The sequence below is a fragment of the Eucyclogobius newberryi genome, unplaced genomic scaffold (genome assembly GCF_026437365.1).
Source record: "Eucyclogobius newberryi isolate DKJ021-1_F unplaced genomic scaffold, fEucNew1.0.hap1 SCAF_2, whole genome shotgun sequence".
NCBI lineage: Eukaryota > Metazoa > Chordata > Actinopteri > Gobiiformes > Gobiidae > Eucyclogobius > Eucyclogobius newberryi.
Genome location: NW_027315834.1, coordinates 43,235,091 through 43,259,799, shown reverse-complemented (window position 1 = coordinate 43,259,799; position 24,709 = coordinate 43,235,091). Strand labels below are relative to the sequence as shown.

Genomic DNA, 24,709 nt, shown 5'->3' with positions numbered 1-24,709 from the left:
CCCAACCCAGGTTCCCCCACCTCCTCCACTGCTCTCTCAGTTCAGGAACAGGATGTAAACAGACTATTTCGGAAATCCAACCCTCGAAAAGCTGCAGGACCAGATGGTGTCATTCTGGTCACTTTAAAGAAATAATAGAGGATTTTTCACCGAGTTGAGAGCTACGAACATTTTCGTACTGTTGACTGAAGGAATTCGCTAAACACACACCGGCATATCAACCACGTATGCACAGCCAGGGAAACGTACTGCTATCCTGGGAACGAACCTGCAGGTGTGTAGTAGGATGCCGGGAATGATTGGCATTAGGGAGAACTACACTGCTGTCCACGCCACGAGGAAATTAAGACTCAGATTGCGTGCCAAAAATCCTCTATTATTCCTTTAAGACACTGCGCAGGCGAGCTAGCCCCCATCTTCACTGGCATTTTTAACACCTCCCTGGAGTTATGCTATGTTCCAGCCTGCTTCAAGACGTCCATCATTGTCCTTGTCGGCAAGAAGCCCCGGATCACTGAAAAAGGCCTGTGGCGCTGATCATTTGAGCGCCTGGTCCTCCCCCACCTCAAGTCCTTCACCTCCCCCCTGCTCACTATGACATGACTGCCCCATCACCACCGTAGATTCCTTCCGCTTCCTCTGCACCACCATCACCCAGGACTCATCAGCTCCCTCATCAAGAAGGCCCAGCAGAGGATGTACTTCCTGCGGCAGCTGAGGAAAGCCAAGCTGACAGCGCAGATGATGTTGCAGTTCTACACGGCTATCATTGAGTCCATCCTCACCTCCTCCATCACCGTGTGCAGTGTTGTGCCTGAACGTGTTCATAATTTTGGTAAACGTGAACTGAACGCACTGCATTACTGCTGACGAACAAACTGTGAACGCGTTCTTTCTGGTGTCTGTGAACGGCACGTTCATTCTTTTTAATTTCATTCAATAAGGTGTCAGATTTCTAGAGACTTTCAGGCGAAAAACACACCGTTATGTTGCCCAACCAGAGCCTATGTCTAGCAAGTGTGAGAGCTCCAGAGTTGTAGAGGCCGATAGCGCAGACAGAGATTTCACGTGTCGCACCGCACTGCGCATGCGCATCAAAACAAAAAGCAGCTTGGACACGACAGCAGCAGAGCAGCAAGGAGTCGCCCTACGACCAGTTACGTGGGTTTTATGATAAGGTCGGTGAGAATGGGAACAATCTGCATTTCTGTGCAAACTTTGCCTCTGGGGAAGGCTGTCCCTTCAACGTGAATGTAAATCCTGGGTAAGGATTCAAAATTGGATATGAAGATGAAATCTGACACATAGTTTCAGCATTAAACTAATAAAATAATTGCTGCCTGTGGTTGTATATGGGCTGTGGAAATAATTTAGAAACATTATAGCATAATATTGAAAAAAAGAACTGAACAAGTTCATTTTAAAAAATTGTGAACTATGAACTGAACTAGTTCATGTAGTTCTTTCCCAACACTGACCGTGTGGTACGCTGGAGCCACAGCCAGGGACAAACAGAGACTACAGCGCATTGTGCGCTCTGCTGAGAAGGTGATCAGCTGCAGACTTCCATCTCTGCAGGACCTGTATGTCTCCAGGGCTCTGGGACGAGCAGGTCCGATCACAGCCGACCCTTCTCACCCTGGATATGGACCATTTGAGCCACTCCCCTCAAGCAGGAGGCCACTCCCCTCAGGCAGGAGGCCACTCCCCTCAGGCAGGAGGCTACAGTCCATCCAGGTCAGAACCTCCCGTTTCTTTCCCTCTGCCGTTCGACTCATAAACACTTCTTAAACACTGTCACTTTAACTAATTGAATCAATCACTTACTGCACTGTTAACTTTCTGCACTACATCTGTAAATTCAACTGTAAATCAGTGTACATAGTAAGCTTATTTTTCTTTTTTCTTCTTATATACATTTTTTAAAAATCCTATAGCAGTTTTAAATTGTTTTTCATTTTGACTTATATAGGTTCCTTTATCATTGCTCATTGTTTTATGTTGCACCGAATCACCAGAACAATTCCCTATGTTTGTGAATTCTGTTCATTGACAATAAATAAATTGGCAATAAACCTTTTCTGACTCTGACCTATCCTTTAAGCTCCATAAGAGCAATAACTTGGTAAAGACCCCATCATTACTAAACAAAAACAGGTTACCCCTAGATGGCTTGCTGGCACATTGTACTATCTACTAACTAGACTCTCTAGTGACGAGGAAAAATAGGCCATAACCAATTAATAGGTGTAAGGTCCAATATGCAATATATTTGGAAGGAATGGGTACAGTATTGTAGCAGTTTTTGTTTTCTCCCTCAGGTACCAAATAGACAGCTGACAGGTTTATCCCTTTTAATGGATGACGGCAAATAGGTGTGTGCAAATGTATCAGAGATGCTGACAGAATAGTGACTAGGGGGGATGCTGAGTCAAATAAGGGCATCCAAAAAGTACACACTAAAGATGCTTTCTTTTGATTCATTGTTTCTCAGAAAAGCAAACTGTCTGAAGTCAAAGGTCTCTTAACAGAGTTTTTAATGTAAAGTTTTGATAGACTTAACCATTTGATTTCATGCTTTTAACTATGAGACCCCGTTTTAAATCCTTTCTTTTTTCATGTTTGTGGGTAAGGCAAGGCAAGTTTATTTGTAGAGCACATTTCATACACAAGGCAATTCAAAGTGCTTCACAGCAGGAAAAATGCATTCAAATCACAAAGAAATTACAGAAACAGAAATACAATAAAATTAACTAAATTAAAAATTATCAATCCAACTGATTTTCTAAACTAATAAAATCACAAACAAAAGAGAAGAGTGCAAAGAAAAAATCCTTTCAGTCATATGCGCAGCTAAACAAAACTGTTTTTAGCTTAGATTTGAACATTGTCAGAGTAGAAGCCTGTCTCACATCTTCAGGAAGACTGTTCCAGATTTTAGCTGCATAAAACTGAAACGCAGATTCCCCATGTTTTGTCCTGACTCTGGGCACCAGCAGGAGGCCGGTCCCTGAGGTCCTCAGAGTCCGAGATGGTTCATATGGCACTAACATATCCAAGATATACTTTGGTGCTAGGCCATGGAGAGACTTGTACACAAGCAGACCTGCTTTAAAGTCTATTCTCTGAGCCACAGGGAGCCAGTGCAGAGACCTGAGAACAGGACTAATGTGATCATACTTCCTGGTTCTAGTCAGGACCCGAGCAGCAGCGTTCTGGATGTACTGCAGCTGTTTTACAGCTCGTTTGGAGAGGCCAGTGAGCAGGCCGTTACAGTAGTCTAATCTACTGGAGACAAACGCATGGATAAGTCTCTCTAAATCTGGTTTTGACACTATATTTTTGATTTTGGCAATGTTTTTTAGATGGTAAAAAGCTGCTGATGTTATTGATTTGACGTGGCTATTAAAGTTCAAGTCTGAGTCCATTATTACCCCCAGATTTCTAATTTGGTTTGTAGGTTTTAGAGCGAGACTCTGGAGGTGACCGCTAACACTTTCTCTTTGTTTCTGTGGGCCAAAAACGATTATTTCAGTCTTGTCTGAGTTCAGCTGGAGAAAGTTGTTTTGCATCCACACACTGATCTGTTGGATGCAGTGACAGAGTGAATCTACTGGTCCATAGTCACCTGCCGATAGTGAAACATAGATTTGAGTGTCGTCTGCATAATTGTGATAGGACACATTTTCACTGCGTATCAACTGACCTAACGGCAGCATGTAGAGGTTGAACAGAAGAGGACCCAGGACTGACCCTTGGGGCACTCCACAGGTCAGGGTCATGTGGTCTGAGACACAGCTACCAATTTCAACAAAGTACTTCCTGTCTTCCAGATAGGACCTTAACCAGTTTAGGGCAGTGCCAGTGATGCCCACCCAGTCCTCTAGTCTCTGTAAGAGGATCCCATGATCAACAGTGTCAAAAGCAGCACTCAGATCTAACAGAATTAAGACTGAGGCTTTGCCCATGTCAGTGTTCAGGCGGATGTCATTTGTCACCTTGACAAAAGCAGTCTCAGTGCTGTGATGAGGTCTAAAACCTGACTGAAAAACATCAAATGAGTTGTTTATTAAGAGGAAATCTGTGAGCTGTTGGTAAACAACCTTTTCAAGGACTTTGCCCCAAAATGGCAGATTAGAGATGGGCCGGTAATGACTCAGTACTGCGGCATCAAGACTGCTCTTCTTTAGGAGAGGCTTTATGACCGCAGTTTTCAAAGACATTGGGAATGTTCCAGATTGAAGCGACATGTTAACTATGTGAGTGAGTGGTGCTAACAAACTGTTCAGCACAGACTTTAGAAATCTGGTGGGTAACACATCAAGGCAGCATGTAGATGAACTCAGACTGGTGATGATCTCATGGACAGTTTTATCAGTTACTGGTGCAAAGTGAGTTAGCTCTAAGTGTCTTGGTGGTTTTAGGGTAATTTTTTGCATTGTGGGATTTATAGCATTTTTAATGCCCTGAACTTTGTCATTAAAGAATAATGCAAACTCATTACACTTGGATGTGGAAATGAGTTCTAACGGCAGCTGAGCTGGAGGGTTTGTTAATCTGTTTACTGTGGCAAACAGGACACGCGAGTTGTTACTGCAGCTTCCAATTATTTCAGAAAAATATCTTTCCCTAGTTCTACATAAGATTAGGTTGTACATGTTCAGCTTTTCTTTGTAAATCTCTTTTTGAACCTGGAGCTTTGACTTGCGCCATTTCCGTTCGGCCCTGCGGCACTCCCTTTTCTGTGCCCTGACCGAATCATCATTTCTCCACGGCGCCTTCTGCTTATTTTTTACCATTTTAGCCTTTATAGGGGCGATGGTGTCCAGAACATTCAAAACACTAGATGTAACAGAGTTCAACAAATCATTTACATTAGAACATGAGACATTTTCAAAGTTTATCATTTCCATAAACAGTGCACCTGTGCCATCACTTATGTGTCTCCTCTGAACAACTGCAGGACCAACCGGAGGTTTGGGAGAAACAGACAGGTCAAAGAAGACAAAGAAATGATCAGACAGAGCAACATCGATCACATTAACATTTGAAATATTTACCCCCTTTGTAATTATGAGATCTAGAGTGTGTCCTTTGCTGTGGGTGGGGCCTCTCACATGCTGAGTAAGACTGAAGGTTTCAAGGACAGCATCAAGCTCTTTAGCGTTTCTGTCACAAATATTATCAACATGCACATTGAAATCACCTGTAATGACCAAACCATCAAAGTCTGTGCATATGACTGAAAGCATCTCAGTAAAATCATCAATAAAACCTTGGCAGTGCTGGGGAGGCTTGTATAAAACAATGAAGAGAATGGATGGAGACCGTTTTAGCTCCATTTTAAAGGATACATACTCAAATGATGAAAACAACCCAAAAGACAACCTGCGGGTAATTATTTCATCTCTAAAGACAGCACAGACTCCACCCCCTTTTTTGTTTTCTCGTGTTTCAGATTCAAACCTAAAGTTGGGTGGAGCAGATTCTATCAGAACTACATTTCCTGTGTTTTTGTCAAGCCATGTTTCAGTTAAAAACATAAAATCAAGATTATAAGAAGAAATAAAATTATTAATTAAGAGAGATTTGTTACATAAGGATCTGACATTTAGCACAGCAAGTTTCAGACTAGTTTCAGTGAGACTGGGCTTTATCTTTTCACAGGGAATATGAATCACATTTCTCAGATTGGGCCTGACTCGCATTTTGTTTTTCCATCTGTGTGATGATGTGACTACAGAAATAGCACTAGGGGGGGCTCTTTTTACATAGGGCCCCGGGTTGGTTTGATTTTTAATGTGACAATAAGTCCCGGCAACGCTGAGACCCAGTGCATCCTAGCTATGGGAGATACCAGGTGAAAGGCGAGGTTGGATGGGTGGTGGGGCTTTTGTAGCCAAGGAGAGTTTGGGACCAGGTGAGAGGCGAGGGGGGATGGGTGGTGGGGCTTTTGTTGGTGTAGTCGGCTTGTGCAGGGAAGAGTTGATAAGTATTGGCATAGCCCTTGCTATATTGGGCGTGAGTGGAGCCATCTTAATGCCTGATTTGATCAGACTTTCAAAATGGCTGGGAAGGCCCATGGGTGAGAGTGGAGATGAGAAGGAGAATGATGAATCTTTAGTGGGAGTAGATGTTGCAGGGGGAACCCAGGGCTGGTGTGAAGGCAGGGGCGGTGACAGGGATGTTGTTGGGCTTGTCACAGATGGGTCCAAGGCCTTTGAAGATTGTTCCTTTGCTGGAGGCGGTGGAGGTGAATGTGGAGCAGCTGGAGCTGAATCCTTTGCTGGTGGTGGTGGAGCAGCTGCTGATGAATCCTTTGGTGGAGGCTGAGGTTGTGGTGCTTTTGATGTTGAAACATTGGCTCGGTCTCTGGCTGATGGAGCAGGAATTCTTCTCTCATTCCTCTCTTCTCTAACTATCTGCTCAGGACCCTGTCCAGGCCCAGTCCAATGCCTCAGAGCGTGGAGCAGGTTCTCTGTCAGCACCCTCACTCCACCTCTGCATAGGTGGGGGCCATTTCTCTTAAACAGGTCCTCTCGTTTCCAGAATAGATAGAAGTTCTCAATGTAGTGTAGTCCTCTCGGTGAACACTCTTTGGACAGCCATGTGTTCAGCTGAAGAAGCCGGCTAAACTTGTTTATCCTCCTGTCGATGTTTGGAAGAGGTCCACTTATGAATGTTTTGATTTTCATTTTATCAAGCACGTCGAATAACTTCAAGAAGTCTTTTTTCAAAACTTCAGTCTGTTCCCGCCGCATGTCCACTGCACCCACGTGCACAATCAGCTGTTTAGCTCCTCCATGCTTAGCCATAATATTTGGAAGGAGTGACGTTATCTCAGAAACAGTTGCGCTTGGAAAAGAATGTGTGTTTATCTTTTCATGCGTCACGTGACTTATCGCGCCGTCCCCAACCAAAACAATCTGCGTGACCTTGGCAGATCCTCCTCGCTGTATTTTGGCCACGTCATCTTTCCTTTTTTCATTTAATTCCATCTCTGAAAGTGGTAAAAATCTGTTGGTGAGCTGTATTTTAGGTGACTTTACGTTATCTTTGTATCGTTTAGGCTTTGCTCCAAGTTTGTTCCAAGAAACAGCCTGGTCTTTCTGTTTTTTAGACAGTTTTGGAAACGACACAGAGTCACTGCAGTTTAGGTTGAAAGTAGCAGTTTTTCTTGTAAAAAGTGTGCTCTTCTTACCGTCGGTTGACACAGGAATGGTATCGTGAAGAATTTTTTCAGATTCCAAAACAAATATCCGTGTTTTCAGCTCATTAATTTCTTGTTGATATTTCCGACAGCGTTCACAGTTCTCCCTTCTTCTCCCGGACATGTCGCTGGCGTCAGATATGTCGTTAAAACTGGAAAAATGTTCTTAAAATCCTTGGTTTACTTGAAAAAGTCTAAAGCAAAAATGTTTGGAAGACAAAAACTGATTAAAAAGCAAAATAAATAAGGAAAGCAGCGATAGCAAGCGGAGCGAGCAAAAAAGCGTGTGCACTCTTCGGAAGCAGATACACTTTATAGTATTCTTATTTATGACAGGTTGAAGCAAATTTACAAAACAAACCTTATTATATGCTGTGTGCTGTGGTTCCAGTGTACTGCACCAAGTCTAGTTGTAGTTATATACAAACTACAATAGTAAAATAGTCAAAAATACATGCAGCATGTTTGCAATTTATTGCTTTTAAACAGTTCTGTTTACTTCCATATTATTATTATTATTATTAATAATAATAATAATAATAATAATAATAATATTAATATTACTATTATTATTATAGTGTATTTATATAGCGCTTTTTCACCTTCAAGGCCCTCAAAGCACTTTACTAGGCAATATGGGTGAAGTGTCTTGCTTAAGGAAAGAGCAACATTTCCTCTATGGCTAAGTAAGATAATAACAGAGATAAAACACTGGACAATTGGTAAAGGACTTCTCTTATTTGTCTATGGTTAATATGTTATGTTAATATTATGCATTTACGGCGATTTGAGAACTTAGGCGGAAGTGCGCATGCGCACTCCCCCGTGTGGACTGATACAACACACACGTGCGTTTGTTTATTAGCACGACGGATCGCATCGCATTTCTCGTCTCCCGTAGATTTCCGTCTCTTCTGAGTCAGCTCGAACTGTCTTTCTCTGTCTTCATTTTGCCCCGTACACTGAGGGAACTATATTATGATAAATCAATGCGCTTAGACACGCGGAAACGTGCTGCTCTCATGGGGACGAGCCGACCGGCTGCAGGTGAGCGGTAGGTGAGTTCTATGATAGATACGTGGCAGGACTAATCGGCAGTCCACGCCACGAGGAAATGAGACTCAGATTTGGGCCAAAAAAATCGTCCATTCAACCTTTAAGTTACACTGCTTACCAGCCTTTTTATTAGCACAAAAAAACTCCCTCTTTACAATGTGGCTTTGTAAAAAAGTTGCCATATAAAAACTGTTCCCTACTTCAACTAAATAATTTAAGTTCACTTGTATAGGCTTCTTGTGGGGAAAAGTCCATGACAAGACGTGTTAAATCATATGCATTTAACTAGGTAACACTGCATATGTTAGTATAATAATAACATGTGACAATGTGTGCCTATACCGGAATACCTGTCTGTTTAAGTACATATACATGTGACATGAACACATATTTGGGAGATATTGGGAATATATTGGGAGTATCAATTAAACAATTCAGTGGTAAATGCATTATCCGCTAAAGCACAAATTCCTTACAATTGTTAATGTTATTGGAAAATCCACCAGATAAAGTTTGATTTACTTGCTACAAAATTCACCATGGCACTGAACCCTTAAGGCTGCACTATGTAACTTTCCTGGTGGGTGGTCTGCAAAATAAAATGTATTTTGCATTAATGTTCATGTCGGTGTAATCCCTCATTCGTCCAGGCGTGTTCCATAGTAGAAAAAGCTTCAGTTGTAGTCATCTGGACTCAGTTTGAAAAAGTAGACGTTTCGACTCTCATCCAAGAGTCATTGGGTTACTGAACCCCTGGAAAGGTAAAGGACCAGGGCATTCAAATGCTAATCAGGTACTCAGGGTGGTTGAGCCAGGGTCTCACTAAGACAAAGAGGTTTTAACAGCCCATTAAGATTCTGAATAGGCTAGCTCGGTAGATACAAGGGGGGAGTTTCTGTTGAAACCAACAACTCTTTCTACTTCAGGAAGGCTCCTCCCAATGGGCGGGTCTTACCACAGAACAGTATTAATATCGGAGTTCTCGACCTAAATTCTGTTATTGACAATGACTCTTGGATGAGAGTCGAAACGTCTACTTTTTCAAACTGAGTCCAGATGACTACAACTGAAGCTTTTTCTACTATTAATGTTCATGTTATCACCAGCTCCTTAAAATCACCTACAGTGAAAATAGTATTTTAACTGCTTTGTTGTTAATTAGACTTTGCACAACACACAACACACCATTTTTTCTAAACTGACTTCAGATCAACCATATTTCTGACCATCCTTGCATTAGAAAACAAAGTCACTACCACCACCTACAGATGCTTTCAAAAACTGCAAGTGACAAGCTTGAACTCGCTAAACAGCATATAACCACTGTTATTTCAATACTGAAGATGGCAGATTATTTACCAGAGTAAACATCTAAGGTTTAACGATTCACTGTGCATTTACATTTCATTTGTTTTTACTTTCAGCAATGACTGTGAAGTTAAAATGTTACCCAACATAATTCCGATCAGAGTCAAAAGTGTACAACGATTACCTTGGGTTTTTGCGGGTGGAAAAAAATTATATCTACAGCATGGAGAGATTGTCCTCAGAGATATAGAGTACATCAACAAAGACATTGTTATTAGATCTGGCTGCTAATCCTAATGTCTCTCAGTAATTTCATTTCCAGCGCAGTCAATTGTCCCTCTGGGTCGGACATAAGACCTGCCTTTTTCCTTCCATTTGTATTTCCTCTCAAGAAACACAGGGTATATAAAGGAGTCTTACCTCTGTCATATGGATTAAGTAAAATCTCAGTTCCTCAGCATAATCTGTAAAACAAAGATATACATTTTCAATTAAATGTTCTGTCTTATTATTTACATATTATGTCCAATTCGTCATTTAAGTCACACATAAATCATCATATAATTATATCAATTTATCAACATAATTAGACATAAATATATGAGTAATAAAAAACTAACCTTTAGAAATACAATTTAATTGTTTAATTTACTGAGGGGAAAAGATTTGTGATTAACCACACAGAAAACAAAGAACCTAAGGAACACAATAAATATCCACGTAAGCTGTATTTATAGTGAACAGTGACAAATACAGAAATCATTTTCTGAAATAGAAATTTTGTTAACTGCTTTATGATGATCAGTAGATGTCACTGTTGCATCATTTCTGTTCTCAGTGCTGGTGTGTTTATTATTATGATTAACTTTTTTATCAGTGAGGTGGACATTTTCTCAAACATGTTGAACCTTCTAAACTAAACATACATGTTTGTATCATATTACTATTATGTTATATTAGATTATGTACTGGTATTCTATTTTTACTAAGACATTTTGACATTATTGACATCATAACAACTGCTGCAAATTTGATCTGGTTTGCCGTTTCTAAAGTTTATTTCACTAGTCCCAATTTCCCACAGTTTTTAGGACAGAATTATGGTGACAGGAAGACAGGAAAGTCCTCGTATTGGCCATGCACTTTGTCATTTTATGCACTCACACCATACACACACACCCACATGCTGAAACAAACACAATCCCCCGGCACCTCTTTCCTGACTGACGCTGCTGAAGCCTAATAACAATGACAGACAGCAGGACGCCTATGTGTGTGTGACAGAACCGAGAAGGACACACAGAATCAGCACAGTTCACTCCCTCTGATATCATGGGTGAGGGGTGGAGGTTCTAGTGGTCAAGAAGAGGCCAAATATGCCATTACAGTTTTAACCTAGGAGATTCACTGCTTTATAGCGTTATAGAAGCTTGAGTGGATAAATTTGAAGGACATTATGTCCCTAACTCTGACAAGCTATTCAAAAAAGGGAAGAGGTCAGTCACTTAAGAAGATGCAAGTGGGTTGTTGATAATCACTAGTTACATGTGAACAATTACTGACATCCAGCTGTACTCATTTAGGCCCCATCAAGATAGATTGCCATTTAATTACAAGTCTCTAATTTTGCCAAATGTGCGTGCACCACCCTTTACTCCAGAGCCATGCCATGCCTTACCAGCCCATCCAAACAAAGGTGTTTACAGTTTTTCAGCTTCCTCAGGCTGTGTGCTTTTCTCTGCCAAACCATTCTCTCAGTGCATCTAAAAGGAGATCAGTGTTTCCTCTGTGGTCAGAAAAAAAATCCTGAATATGCTAAAGTTATAATTATTATTGCTAAATTGTATTGGAATTATTTTTGATTAATGGTTGGTTTTAAGTTAAGATAGCTCTGTTTACAGCTACAACAAAGTGTTCTAATTTAAGACGGTACAATCATATCCCACATATACTACTGGGACACTTGATTGTTCAAATATATTAGATGTCATAGTTACGTTGCCATTCTTACATTAAAGAAAAATATTGTAAATCCCTAAGTTGCTTTGATTTAGAATGTACATTTTTCGTGGCCATGGGCATCTGCATGCTGCTAATCTACTGTACAAAATGTAGCCTTTCAGATACATTTTGAGCCATCTCTCATCCAACTCACCGTCTTGTAAGCGCAGGTGTCGAAGGTAAAGTGGACTCTGGAGGACATTGCACCTGCCGGGCTCAACTTCTCTAGTGACCAACATCAGGTCATTGTAGACAAACACCGTGACCTGAGGATGAGATGTTACAACAGGGTGAGATTGAGAGAAGACTTGAGACAGACAAAGTGCAGTGTGAGCTTACAATGCTAACTGGTCCCCTGGGAGAAAATGTACTTAGCAGCTATCTTTTACATCATTTCTTACGTTTCTTGAGATTTAAAGAAGATTCAAGTTACACTCTGTAGAACAAATTATTTATTTATTTATTCACCTATATTTAACCAGGAAAGTCCATCTGAGAAATAGCATCTCTTTTTCAGGGGAGTCCTGGCCCCAGTGGGGAGGAGCCTATTGTGGAAGAGGAAACGCTGTGCGAACATTCAAACTCCACAGAGAAAGGCCCCACGTCACCTAGGAATCAATCCCAGGACCTATTTTGTGTGAAACGAGAGCACTAACCATTGCGCTACCATGCCGCCAACCTTAATCTGCATCTGCAGGGGGCGTAGACAGTAGTAGGGGAACAAAGGGGTCCATTGTCCCGGGCCCCAGGGCCTTCTTTCTATTAATTTATATTAAAAGGGTGTCCATGACAAGCTTCTTGCACCAGGCCAACACATTTCTGCTGACAGGCCTTGGCATCTACAGTATCTACAGTACACTCAATCTCAGAGAGAGGGCCAGCTCTTTGATATACAATAAAAATGTTATGTTCATTCCAGGAGAAAATAAATGCAAAAAGAAAATAGACATAACGAACGCTCCAAGAGAAACCACTGACTATTAATATATTTGTTACCTAGACAGAGTAACATAGCACTTATTACGTGTCTTTCATCTAGCTTTGGGGCACTGTTTAAGGACAATGCATTAGACGCAGTGGCTTCCTCTGCATCCTGAGACAGCAGGCAGGATATTTCTGTAGCTAGTGTGGTTAGACTCTGTGCAAATGTTCATGTGCGACTTGAGTGGGTGGAAGAGGATGTGAGTAAAAGAACATGAATACATATAAAGCTATGCTTATTCTTTGACACTTTGTCCTTGTTAGGGGTTTCGCAATATAGAACTTTTAGCGTACAATTATTGTGAGAAAGAACATCACAATTTAATGATTATTCACAATTATTGAGACAGTGAGTAAACAGTAAAATCTTAAATTTTCTTTAATTCCCATGGTCTAACATGTTACTGTTCCTCAAGTTTGTGACCGGCTCTGTAAAAATTAACTTTCTGAAAGAAAAAATGAAGTTAAATATGACAATAATAGCCAGATATAAGTTATTTACATTTAAGTAAATTTTTGGACTATAGATTGAACTAAAAATACTTAATTTAGCTTAGTCAGAATCATATTTTTTTGGTTATCACAATTATATTGTGATCTGAAAAAAATCCCAATTATCAATTACCGGTAAAACCTGATAATCATGACATCCCTATATGACATCCCTATTTCATATCCTAATTTCAAATTGGCAATTGACAGTAATTTTTCAGATTTTCTAAGCCAAAATGTTAAATTTCTGCTTCATATACCAGTAACAGTAGTTCAAATGGAATTTTGTGACCATCAGATTATATTAGCTTGAGCCAGAGGTGTGTAAAGCTGGAATAACAGTAACACTAAAACAACAATGTGGGGAGAAACTCCCTTCTGACATACACAGTTAGACTGACAATCATTTGAATGAACAATGTTAAGTCAAATTCAATTTCCACTATAAAAGTAATGTTGCAGTTTGTGTTGTTTACAGCTATATACTTGGTAGGCAGGTATTAGGTCTTCATATTTAGTCAGAAATATTGGTAAAAATAGGCAATGGCAATGGGTCAAAAAATTGCTATATCAAACTTGGACAGGGTATATCATGTTTGAATCTTGGACTTACATTCCACACTTACAAAAAATCATATTACAACAGAAGGAAAATGTCTTAACACTATACAGCAACAAGCGTTACCTGTGTCACATTAGCCTGTGTGTAATAATCCTATTCAAAATTCACTAGGAAAGAAGCTTCATTTCAGGTTAAACTTATACAATGTTAGCAAATAGATGAACAAGACAGGAGGTTCCACCCAGAGAGAAGGGCTCACACAGCCCAGAGAAGGGTAACAATCTGTGTTCTCAGACTAGATCCGCAGATTGAGAATTACTTTTGGATGAAAGTCAAAACGTCTTGTTTAGTATTAAATATTAATTTACTGTATACTATATGTAACCTTTTTTGCAGGGATATTACGAAACATTTTCTGGCATCTAATTATTGTCTTAGGATGCTCCTCCGTACATAGGTTTACTGCTCAGAAGAATACAAAGCTCCTAAGCAAACACACACATTGTGACATGAGATGTGCACCCGGGCAAGGAACCTTCACTTTGAGTTAGAGCCGCAACATAAACTACATTCACTTATTCTGACGAAGCATTACGTTTTTTGCCACAAGCCTGCATGTCTTTTTCAATAAGGAGCAGCGACTTTTGACTGTAAATCATTTGGATAATTTTTTATACAGGAAGCTTGTTCTTAAAACAGAGATTGGAACGGAATTTAGTTTTGTTTTTTTCTTTGGCTATGGTAAAAAATAAATGTAATTGTTACCTTCAGAGAGTGATGCTTGCTTTCATGCAGAATCATTTCTTCAGATATGATCAAATTTCGGATGCACAAGTCAATTGGCTGCAGAATAAACAACATGTTTTAGTAACAGTTCCCACGGTGGCTTGTCAACTTATCATTGTTGACAACAAGAACATATAATATATTTACCAATGCCATTCTATAACAAATATCTGATAATAAAGGTTTTCTATAATAGGAGACTGGAAGTCAACGAAACAGACCCAAGGTAAATTGTAGGCAATGTGCAGTTTCAGAATGACGAGACACAAAGACACACACAAGGGACTTCCTCTTGTGCATAGATGTGAAAAAGTGTGATCTGATTGTTGCACTGACACAATGCAGAAGTGACCCACCTGAACAAAGATGGGAAATATAAGGATCTTGGGTTCCACCTTCACATATCCATAGTTGCCGTGTGGTGTGTGGGAACGGACAATTGTACAGTTCTGGTAGTTGGCAAAGTTGGCATTTGGCTGCTGGTAGTGAGCTGAGTTAGTAGAAGTGGATGCCGTCTTGGTCGTTTTAGAGTTGTTGGATCTCCGAAGGAAGCCAGGGCGACTTGAAACTCCTCCCCCAGCAGTCGGGCCACCGGAGAAGCCCCCTCCACTCTGTGATTGTGAGCCAGGACCGGGCGCCTTTCGCGTGGGGTATAATCTAGCAGCTAAAAAACATACAGGCTAGGTTAAGTATTCATTATATAACAAATGCTAGTTATTCAAATAATACAAAATACAATGTTAATATAGAAGAGTCACAAATGTTGTACGGTACTCAAATGTTTTTTTTTTCCATTTGACTTGTTCTTTTTGTTAAACCTATGTTATAATGGAGCATGTCTGGATGACTGAACATTTAGACCAGACAAAATACTGTATCTTACCTAATGTACCTTGGTTATCTTGGTAAACAGGTTGCATCCCCTGAAACAAATAGATTTAAACTCATTAGGAACATTGGATAGGATTGGTAGTTTATTTTTATTATTTTGTGCTATGAATTTTCAATTGATATGCAATGGTTCTGTATGTAAACACGGAATAGAAAATAAATATATTGACAGTGTGCAGTTTTAACTTGGAGCCCATTTGCACAGTGTCAGTCTTAAGACAGTGACGTTGTCTATCTGTCATAACAGATTAGAATCAACTGACCGAATAAAGCTACAATGCTGCCAGCGCTTCACAAGTCCAGCGTATGTGACACACAAGATTGTTGGACCTCAAAATCATCAACAGGATGTCAAGATTTTTTTCTTTTAAATATCAAGCAAGCAACATGTATTTGTATACTCACTGTTTATGTAACAGGTCACGGCAGACTTAAATGAATAAATTATCTTGTCATTGTTCTGTGCGTTATTTTAGGTCAAAGGTTATTGACTAAACCACCCTGGTAGATAATGAACCTTAAATGAATATGTAACAGAGGTAACCAAAAGAAAAGGTTTATCTATATAATAAAAGTCAAAGTTCAAACTATAATTGTTAAGATGACAAACTATTGTTGCCTTCTTTGTCATATGTGTAACATATTAGTGGATAGAAGAGGTTAGTATCGGATATTACATCATTGTTAGCTGAGGAATTCAGTCTTTCAATTTAATTTATTCACTTTATTATTTATTATGAATTCATTTTAAGCATGAAAAACATTTTACAAAAGTATTTGCGACAGAATCTATTAATTATATTTTGTAAGTTATTTTTTAACATTTACAAATTCTACAAATACTGGTACATTAAATATTTTGTAGTATGTTTGGATGGATTATGATGTTGAGTAATACCACATTATATGTTTTCTCCAAAATTGCTCTCCTCTACAAAGACACAGACACACAAAAAATAGTGAAAAATATGGAAGTATAAATCTGAAATTGTTGAGACCGACGGCAACCCAAATATCTCAGACAGATAATACCTGTCCTTCTATCTCTCTGCACCAGGGATGTAAGGTAAAGAGACATATCTAGGATGGGCCACACTCTGATGATGATAAGGGGGAGGACGAAGAAGATGATGGAAATGGAGTCCACCAGCACTCTGTGGTACCTGGCCTTCAGCAGTGATGGGGGACAGGATGATGTAGTTGTCTCCGTTTGATGCCTTCACCCTGGTCCCCTTAAGTGTGGCAGTAGGGTGGTGGAGCAGACGGGGCTTTCCATCCAGTTCTTCAGACGAGCCCCCCTGGGCCCCCCAGGCCATGGTCCCCATACCTAAAGCACTGCTGTTTCCCCCCTCAGAGCCATTGACCAGCAGCCTGCGAGCAGCAGTGGCTCTGTGGTGAGCCGGAAGAGGGGGCACAGCTGGTGGGGTTTTACTGGTGCTGGCATCACGGCGGCGAGTTGGCGGTGAAGGTGCATCATAGTTTGAAGTGGAAGATTTATAAGTGGGCCGATGGATCAGGCCCTCAAAGTTGGGCTTTGCTGAAGGGCCTGTGCGCCACACCACTAGTGTTATTTCATTAGCACTGTTTCTGTAAAGTCAAAATAAATGTATAATATGAAGTTTAAAACACGTTATTAAAATTACTTTCTGGAATATTGTTACAACATTCACTAAGCAAACCAAAATGATAAACTGTTTTAACATTAGCACTAATACCTGATAGCATGTGCTAAATCTACAGATTTCCACTGCTCCACTGGCTGACCATTAAGCTGCAGGAGAGTGTCCTGCTGCTGAAGACCTGCTTGATCTGCAGGCCCCCCTGTTGGTGAAAAAAGACAAATAATTAGTCATTTAGAACCTTTTAAACTCTGCAACTTTAAGCTTGAACATAGTACTAGTGTATTGTAAATAATATGATAATGCAAAAATGCCCAACTTACCTGGATCAACACCCTGCACCCTTACAGGCGAGTCTGAGTAGATGGTAAATCCGTATCCATTCTTTCCTCGATGGATGGTCACCTACAAAACAAGGATTCTTTTCAGTTAGCAGGGAATTTGGAGATATGTATTGTGAACCTTAAAACATGAAATATAACATTCTGACTGTAGGGCTGTAACAATAACCAGGATATTGTGATTAGTCTCACTACAGTAAAAAAAGTAAAACCATGACCAATTCAATTCTAGTGCCTATAAATCTTGTTAAATGTAGAATGTGCGAATGGTTTTCAAAAGCCAATACAATCTAATCCAAAACCTCTCATTTTTCATGTAATATGTTGACTTTGCTGGAGCAGATGACATTCTGGTCCCTACACTGTTTTGTAGAGCTGACCAACAGTGAACATGTGCAATGGAATCATAAGATTCAATGAACAAGATGCATCCAATCTGGAGATTATTCACGGGCCTCAAGTGGGACATGCCCTAAAATGTTAGCTACAATTTTGACTTGTTTAGTCCACAGAAATAGTAACCTGTGCCATGATGCAATCACAGTGTTTAGGAAAAACAAGGAATTCACAAGAAGACACGGTTTAATTCAAGGTAACAAGATGTGATGGTGATGACAAAATAATAGGATAGGAAAAATATAGAGGCCGTTCTTAACATTTTTTCAAGGACTAGAAAACAAATGTTAAAAATAAAAATAGCAGATGACTTTTCCAATTCAATTTATTTTTGTAATGCCCAAAATCACAACAACAGTTGCCTTTGAGGGCAAACAGTGACATCGCTCTAAAATATAAAAATGAAATGATGGATGAATTGGCACGTTTATCCTAGGCCCAAGGCGGTCTTTCCTTTGGCTTTATAATTGAATGTTGATGGTCACTGAAAATGCACATGCTATCGAAACATCTTGCTGGAATGCCTAGATTATTTAAAGAGCATAACACGAGGGCTCTGATGAATTAATAACATTCAAATCATGAGAAAGTGTTGTTGTGACTGAAGCGAATGTTGCTTGAATCTAAATATAAACTAATAGGGGACATCTTTAGTGTCTTTCACATTTTTCGCTATGTTTCCCTGTGATGAGCTTCAGCATGACTTCAGCTGCATGCAGTCGTGAGCACAATCTCATCTATACTATCTCTATCTACACACAGAGAGATGGCTGACAGGAGAAACAAGTAAGCGCCACGGCAAATATATGTCCATGATGAAATTTGTCCAACTCTTGTGAAATGTAATGGTCGTGCTCCAGTTTGTGGCTAGGGGAGTTATTTGGGTATACTTAGGGACACATTAGCAATTACAAAAAATAGGTAATAATCTATCGTGTTAGATAAAGAGGATGAGATCATATTTCTAGTCTGCCTTTCACTGTCTTCTGTCAACTTCTCTTTCCATCAGATTCTTCTCTTGCCAGGCAAAATAATAAATAAAAACAAGTATGTAAAAACAAGGTCTTAGGGCTCAGGATTTTTTTTTTTTTTTGCCTTAAGAACTAAACTTGCTTCAAGATGTTTTGCTTTCGAAATGTGTTGCAACAAACTTGAAAATGCAATGTATAATTAATACACGAACAGACATATATATATGATTAGATCAGGTTTATCCCTTGATAAATTATAGAAGAGTGCATGGATACAACTGTCCTGCTTAATTTTTAATACTCCCAAAGCTGAAACAACTTCCTCTACCCTCCTTGTGACCCCATTTTGGCAGCGCAGACACACCTGGGGCAGTCTACATCCGATGCAAAGGTGGCACAGCCCATGAATCGTGTGCACTACACCTCCTCTTCCTCCTCCTGCTCCGTTCAGATCAGCAGACAGGACGCAGACACTGTGCCGCTGGGTTTCCACAGGACCAGCCCCCCTGCAGCCCGAGTACCTCCACAGCCTCCTACGGGCAGCCGAGTGGGACACTTTCGGACTGTGTTCTGGTGTTCCTGAGGACTTCAGCGTGTTATGGATCATTGCAACTAAACCCAGGAAGCTAATCTAGCTTTACTGAAAACTACTTGAAAATGTCCAGAATATTGCAAAATCGTTCTCCTCTTCTCTCTTACTTCTCGTCAAAAGTATTCTTTTGCAAAATTGTCCATTCAGATGTTGTTCTCCAACATCAGAAGAAATGCCTTTTTGTGGTCTCATTAAGCTTCATCCATCCTTCGATATCTTCCAAGTTTACTTCCTAGCATCCGTTATTTGGCGATGTATTCTTCCAATGGCGAATTGCAGCAGCTCGCCACATCAGCTGTTTTGCAGTGGTGCTCCGGCGTTGTTTGGGCGAGACTAGTGCTGGTTCGGCCTGCTCAGGCCACAGTGTCGTTGCTGGCAGGGTGCTCATGGGAACTCTCTAACAGCAGAAGAATGGGAGGAAGTGCCTCCCACCGCCACGCACATACACACAAGCACTAAGGCTGACTTCGCCATCACACGGCCAGGACAACTTTGTGTGTCTATTCCCGATAAGACCAGTTTGCTTCCTGAGTCCACACTATTAGGTTGGAAGAGGTCCTCCTGTTCTTACTCAGTAGTGATTATGTGACTAATGCAGGTGGCATGAGTGAGACGTGTGTGAATGAGTGCGAAAAAAGTTTACATTTGCCAAAACTAAAACAGCTATAAACTTCAGATGCCATTGAAGATCACATTGTTTGAATGAAACTAGTCCACAACAAAACAATGGTATTGTTTTGGTAGACACAATTAGAAAGCATCACATACTTCAACAGCCAAGCTATACCTCAGTTCCCATAGTCCCAGGTCTCCATCCAGACATTTTACTTGTTTATTATGATATGTACTTCCATATTTCCTCTGCTTTTCCTTTCAGCGGCCTCCCCCTCCATTTCCACCGCTCTCACACAACACGGAAACACAGGTCTGTGAACTCTGACAATCTCCACTCCTCTTTCTCTTAACAAAGCATGACTTACATTTGTATTTTCATTTAGGCTATCGATGGGGAAGTGGTGGTAATTTTACTATACAGCTGCAAGCACCGAAGAAGCAAAGCAGAAAAAGTTCATTTAGAAGTACCACTGTGGCCAATCTAACCCCTGACAACCCCATGAATTCCCAGCCCGCCTCTCTTATTTACTGCTGGGTTTTTGGCTCATTAGTTCATGCTATGAAATAAGGGAAAAGGGGAAGGTGACACCACACTAGACTAAACAATAGTAGTAAAGCCCCAGAAGCGGTCGTTGTCTTAAGATGCCTTTATGCTGGCAGTAATGGCAGCTTTTTCTTGTTTGTCTTTTCAAAGGGGCGAGGGTTACCCGTCAAACTTACAAAAAAACACTTTCTGTCTCATTCATGCAGAGCTGTTCCCCTCTAAATAAGCACAGGAACGGATTAGGACAACCAATGAAAGGGGGAGTATAAAGCCTGTCTTGGGGAGAGGAGTGAAAGACAAGTTCCAAAAGCTTGTCTCAGAGCCAGACGAAGCCAATCTGGTGTTTAGTAGCATGAGGTCTGTGCTCTTTACCAATCTTTCTCTTGCAACAAAGCAGATAAAGCTTTCACAAAGCCCAATGAAGAAGAAAGAATGTGTTTAAGCCAAGTTCAAGGCTACAGGTCAGTGCTACATCAGAAAGATAAAAACACAATATCCATTACATTTATCACTAATTGCATCACTGTTAGTAATATTATGATTTGTTTGTTTGGTGGGGACAGCATATGATAATAAATACATCATATACATGCTGTTAACACACCGGATTGAAGCCATGAAATTTTCATCCCTTGTTCCGCATGCACTCTCAAAAAACAAACTCTAATTCATACTTGGATATTGGAAACGAGGTGGGTTAAGTGTCTTGCCCAAGGACACAATGACTGTGTGCACTACCACCCCACTGTGGCACCTGATATTCCAGCAGTCTCCCATCCAAGTATTAACCCATCCCTTCTTAGCTTCCATTTACAAGTTGGTATGGCAGATGTCTATTGTAGTGTTCTTAAATCTTGAGATATTTAAACACGGCCAATAACAAACAAAACAAAAAACAAGTATAACATTCTAGAAAAATAAAAAAGCATGCAGTATGCCTTTACTGTATGCCACAACTTTAGATAGTAGTGTTTCACTCTGAATAGGACAGTCATTGTGAGTAATGCTGGCTTCACTGTTTGGCTTGAGGGCGTGATTAAAAGATGACCCACTAACACACCTGAGCCGCAGACGACTGGAGGAAGGAAAAGTGCATCTCACCAAAGGCCAACGATCATACACTTTGCACTGAGCAGGAAATGGGGCAACCAAAGCAGCAACAGGCCTGAATATTCACACAGGGATATTTGTGCCTATACATCCATAACCATTATTCATTCTTTCTGGAGCACAAGCCAAACAATCTAACTTCTCTCTCCTCTGTTTGGCTCACCTCAAACTTACTTCCCATCTTTATAATCAGATACAAGTGTCAGACCCATTTTCACAGAGGCCAGTTTGGATGATAGGTGACAGGCAAAGAGATGCAGGGCACTTTCTCCTGAGTGAAACCAACTGCTACTTACATTCATCGACTAAAGTTTGTGTTGGTGCAGAGCAACAACAAAGTCTGCCGTTCATATCATATAGGTACTGGCTGGGTCCTTTTTTTAGTATGGAACATAAGTCAAAACAAACCATCAAATAAATATGAATACCTCCAATTTGAATGGTACTGTTAATTATTACAGATAATTATTTATTTATTTTTAAGTTAATAAACACAAAAAAGCAAAACATCTCCAACAAAAGGCTCAGCACATATTATTTTGCCTTGTAGCTAGAAATGGTACCTTAAAGCAGCTGCAGCAAACTCTAAATTGTGCAATTACACATATTTAAACCCAGAAAGTGTCTTGGGTTAATTTACAAGACTCACCAGTAAAACAACCCAGCTAAAGCTAAATAAGCTAAATCTGTGCAAGTCAGTTCAATATGTCCATTCAGACTCACAATTTGCTTCTACAGACATTAGACACAAATGGTTCAAATTAAGATTAGGGCAGTGGTTATTACTGATTTTTTTTTTTAATGTTTAAAGACCCATTTCAGATTTTCTAACTATCTCGTATAATGCAGGACCCAAAACTCCATGAAAACCAATCCAATCGTGCACAAGGACATGATTAAAAGTAGTATTCGGTGGGCACGAGGTTTCTGCATGAAGAGGCCCATGGTCACAGGATAGAAAGACAGAGGAAAACAAACAGACTCACAGCTGTAAAAGGAAGAGGCAGTGGTCTGTAAAGAAAACCAACAGAGGACAGAAGAGAAAGTCTAAAAAAGGTTTCAATTCTCCTCCAATTTATGAATTTGTCCCTCTCCCTCGCTGAAGGCTCCCCTGAGACAGCGCCACACAAACTCACAATCCCCATTCCTCCGATTCAGACACAGATAAAGAGGAAGAAAGGAACAAAAGCAAGAGGTGGCGGAAGTATGGAGGAAAACAGCCTTTAACAAATTGTATGGTGTAGAAGTGGTGGATAACCCAAAGTCAGGTTGTTTACTCGTTACTATGTCAGTCAGGTTAAGTAAATGAGACTTGAGTCAGTGTCAGCAAGTCAAGTAAATGTCTGCTCTCTCGTTGAAAAGGCAAGGGCAAAGGCTTGATGCTGAAACATTCTTGAAATCAAAAATAGGTAACTAAAACATTTTCTTTTGATTACATCTTTTAATGCCCGGTGGTTCTGCGAGGTTGCCACAAATGAATAATACAATTATGTCCCTCAATCAATCCCTCATTGGTCCAGGAGTGGTCCATAATGGTATAACATCTTGATTTTTTAAACATTAATTGTGTAATGGCATTTTTTAAAATTTTAGTGTTTCAGAACAATAATAAGATTTAGCAGATTCAGAATGGAATACATAAAAAAATACTCATTTAAATGTAGTTTTAAATATAAAAGCAATAGTAGCCAACCCTGTTCACTGACCTATCATTTAAATGGCCAATGTTGATCTATGTTTATTTTTCATGGATAACTTCACAATTAACTGTGGGGCAAAAACTGGAACTACATCAGGCTAATTTATCACGCTAACCCAATTGACATGCAATAATAAAGGATTATCTTATCTTATCTTATCTTAAACACTTAAAACATAATCAAAATTATCACTATATTTCATTTACACTTAATTTATATAAATTACTACTTAAAATACTTCCCACTCTACTTTAAATACATAAGTACTTTCAATACTCTCTTAATAAAGATACGCAATAAGACATTACGGGTGAATGAAAAAAAACATTTTAGAAACATTTTGTGGTGATCCTTGGGTCAGAGTGTGAGAAAAATGCATCTTGAGAAAACAACCTTTTAAGCTACAATTTATATTTTTCCATGTGAAATGGTAAAATAAAACGAGTAAAGAATTAACAAACCGAAAGAATCAACATTTAAAAATGTTGATAAATTGTATCGCTATGAAAGCAATATACTTTTTTGCTCTAAATCTTAAAAGGCTTAAGATTTCATTGTTGGTTTATATAACTTCACAAGGTGCAAAATAAAAAATAAAAACAAAGAAACATGCAGCACCAGATGAATGAGAGGAAATTACATATTTGACCATTCACTGCTCAAAGCTCAAAATCATGATTCACTTAGTTGTTATTGTTGCTGAGAATGTGTGACATGAAACTCTTTCTGAAGCGATGTTTATGCATGATGAGATTGTTCAATGTCACAGGTCAACCATACTTATTTTATATAATCATATTCTCCCTTACACATGCACCAAATAAAAATTTAAATAAAAAGGTTACGTAAAAAGGTATTAAAACTTTAACCAACAATATTTTACATAAAATGGATCAATACTAAAATAAAATAATGATATGATATGACTTCCAGCTGCTGCTTAAATAGAAATACAAAATAATGATATGACTTACTGTTAAGCATTGCATATTCTCTGGGTCGATAGTCTCGTAGGTAGCACCATGGTTTGACAGCACGGCCTCTGAAACGTAGACAAAAGAGTCACGGGCTGAGACAGTGCCTTTGGAGCACATTTTCTTCTGTGCCAACAAAAATGAACAAAAAAGTCTTCAAACAAGTTTTGGAGTCCATAAAATTTCCAAAAACAAAAAAAAAAGCAATTACAAAAGACAGTTGTTTGGAGCAGTGATCGGCAGGCTGTGTTTCAAACTTGTAGATAAAAGGAAAAACATGCCAGCCCAGTCAAGGAAAATCCCATAAGATGTGAGAATTCACCAAACTGGCCGACAGAAGAGTGCAGTGGGAACAAGTGAGGAGGAGGGAGAAGGAACTCCTCTCTCACTCTATTATCCGTCCGTCACAGGGCTCCTCACAGGTTACTATGGTTACTGGGACTCACGCCTCGGAGTCCTTTTAACTATAGCTCATAAAGGCAGCATTCAGCTTTGGGCCACAGATTTCATTCCCCTTTGTCCTCTTCCCTCTGTTTGCATCTGTCTACCTTAGTCTGGGC

The 24,709-nt window shown here is 39.8% G+C and overlaps 1 protein-coding gene across 2 annotated transcripts in view; it reads right to left on the bottom strand.

Annotated features, from left to right (window-relative positions):
* Nucleotides 1–24,709, bottom strand: part of rgs3a (regulator of G protein signaling 3a) — a 98,481-nt gene that overhangs the window by 61,603 nt on the left and 12,169 nt on the right. The window contains exons 8-16 of one of the 2 annotated variants that reach the window (XM_072453129.1): nucleotides 24,150–24,217; nucleotides 17,230–17,311; nucleotides 17,003–17,108; nucleotides 16,451–16,874; nucleotides 15,280–15,319; nucleotides 14,753–15,060; nucleotides 14,376–14,453; nucleotides 11,730–11,841; nucleotides 9,995–10,038 (exon numbers count right to left, since the gene is read on the bottom strand). In XM_072453129.1, coding sequence (XP_072309230.1) covers nucleotides 9,995–10,038; nucleotides 11,730–11,841; nucleotides 14,376–14,453; nucleotides 14,753–15,060; nucleotides 15,280–15,319; nucleotides 16,451–16,874; nucleotides 17,003–17,108; nucleotides 17,230–17,311; nucleotides 24,150–24,217 — 1,262 coding nt within the window. Of the gene's footprint in view, nucleotides 1–9,994; nucleotides 10,039–11,729; nucleotides 11,842–14,375; nucleotides 14,454–14,752; nucleotides 15,061–15,279; nucleotides 15,320–16,450; nucleotides 16,875–17,002; nucleotides 17,109–17,229; nucleotides 17,312–18,978; nucleotides 19,257–24,149; nucleotides 24,218–24,709 lie in introns of those variants that run through there. The other variant, XM_072453130.1, reaches the window with a different exon arrangement.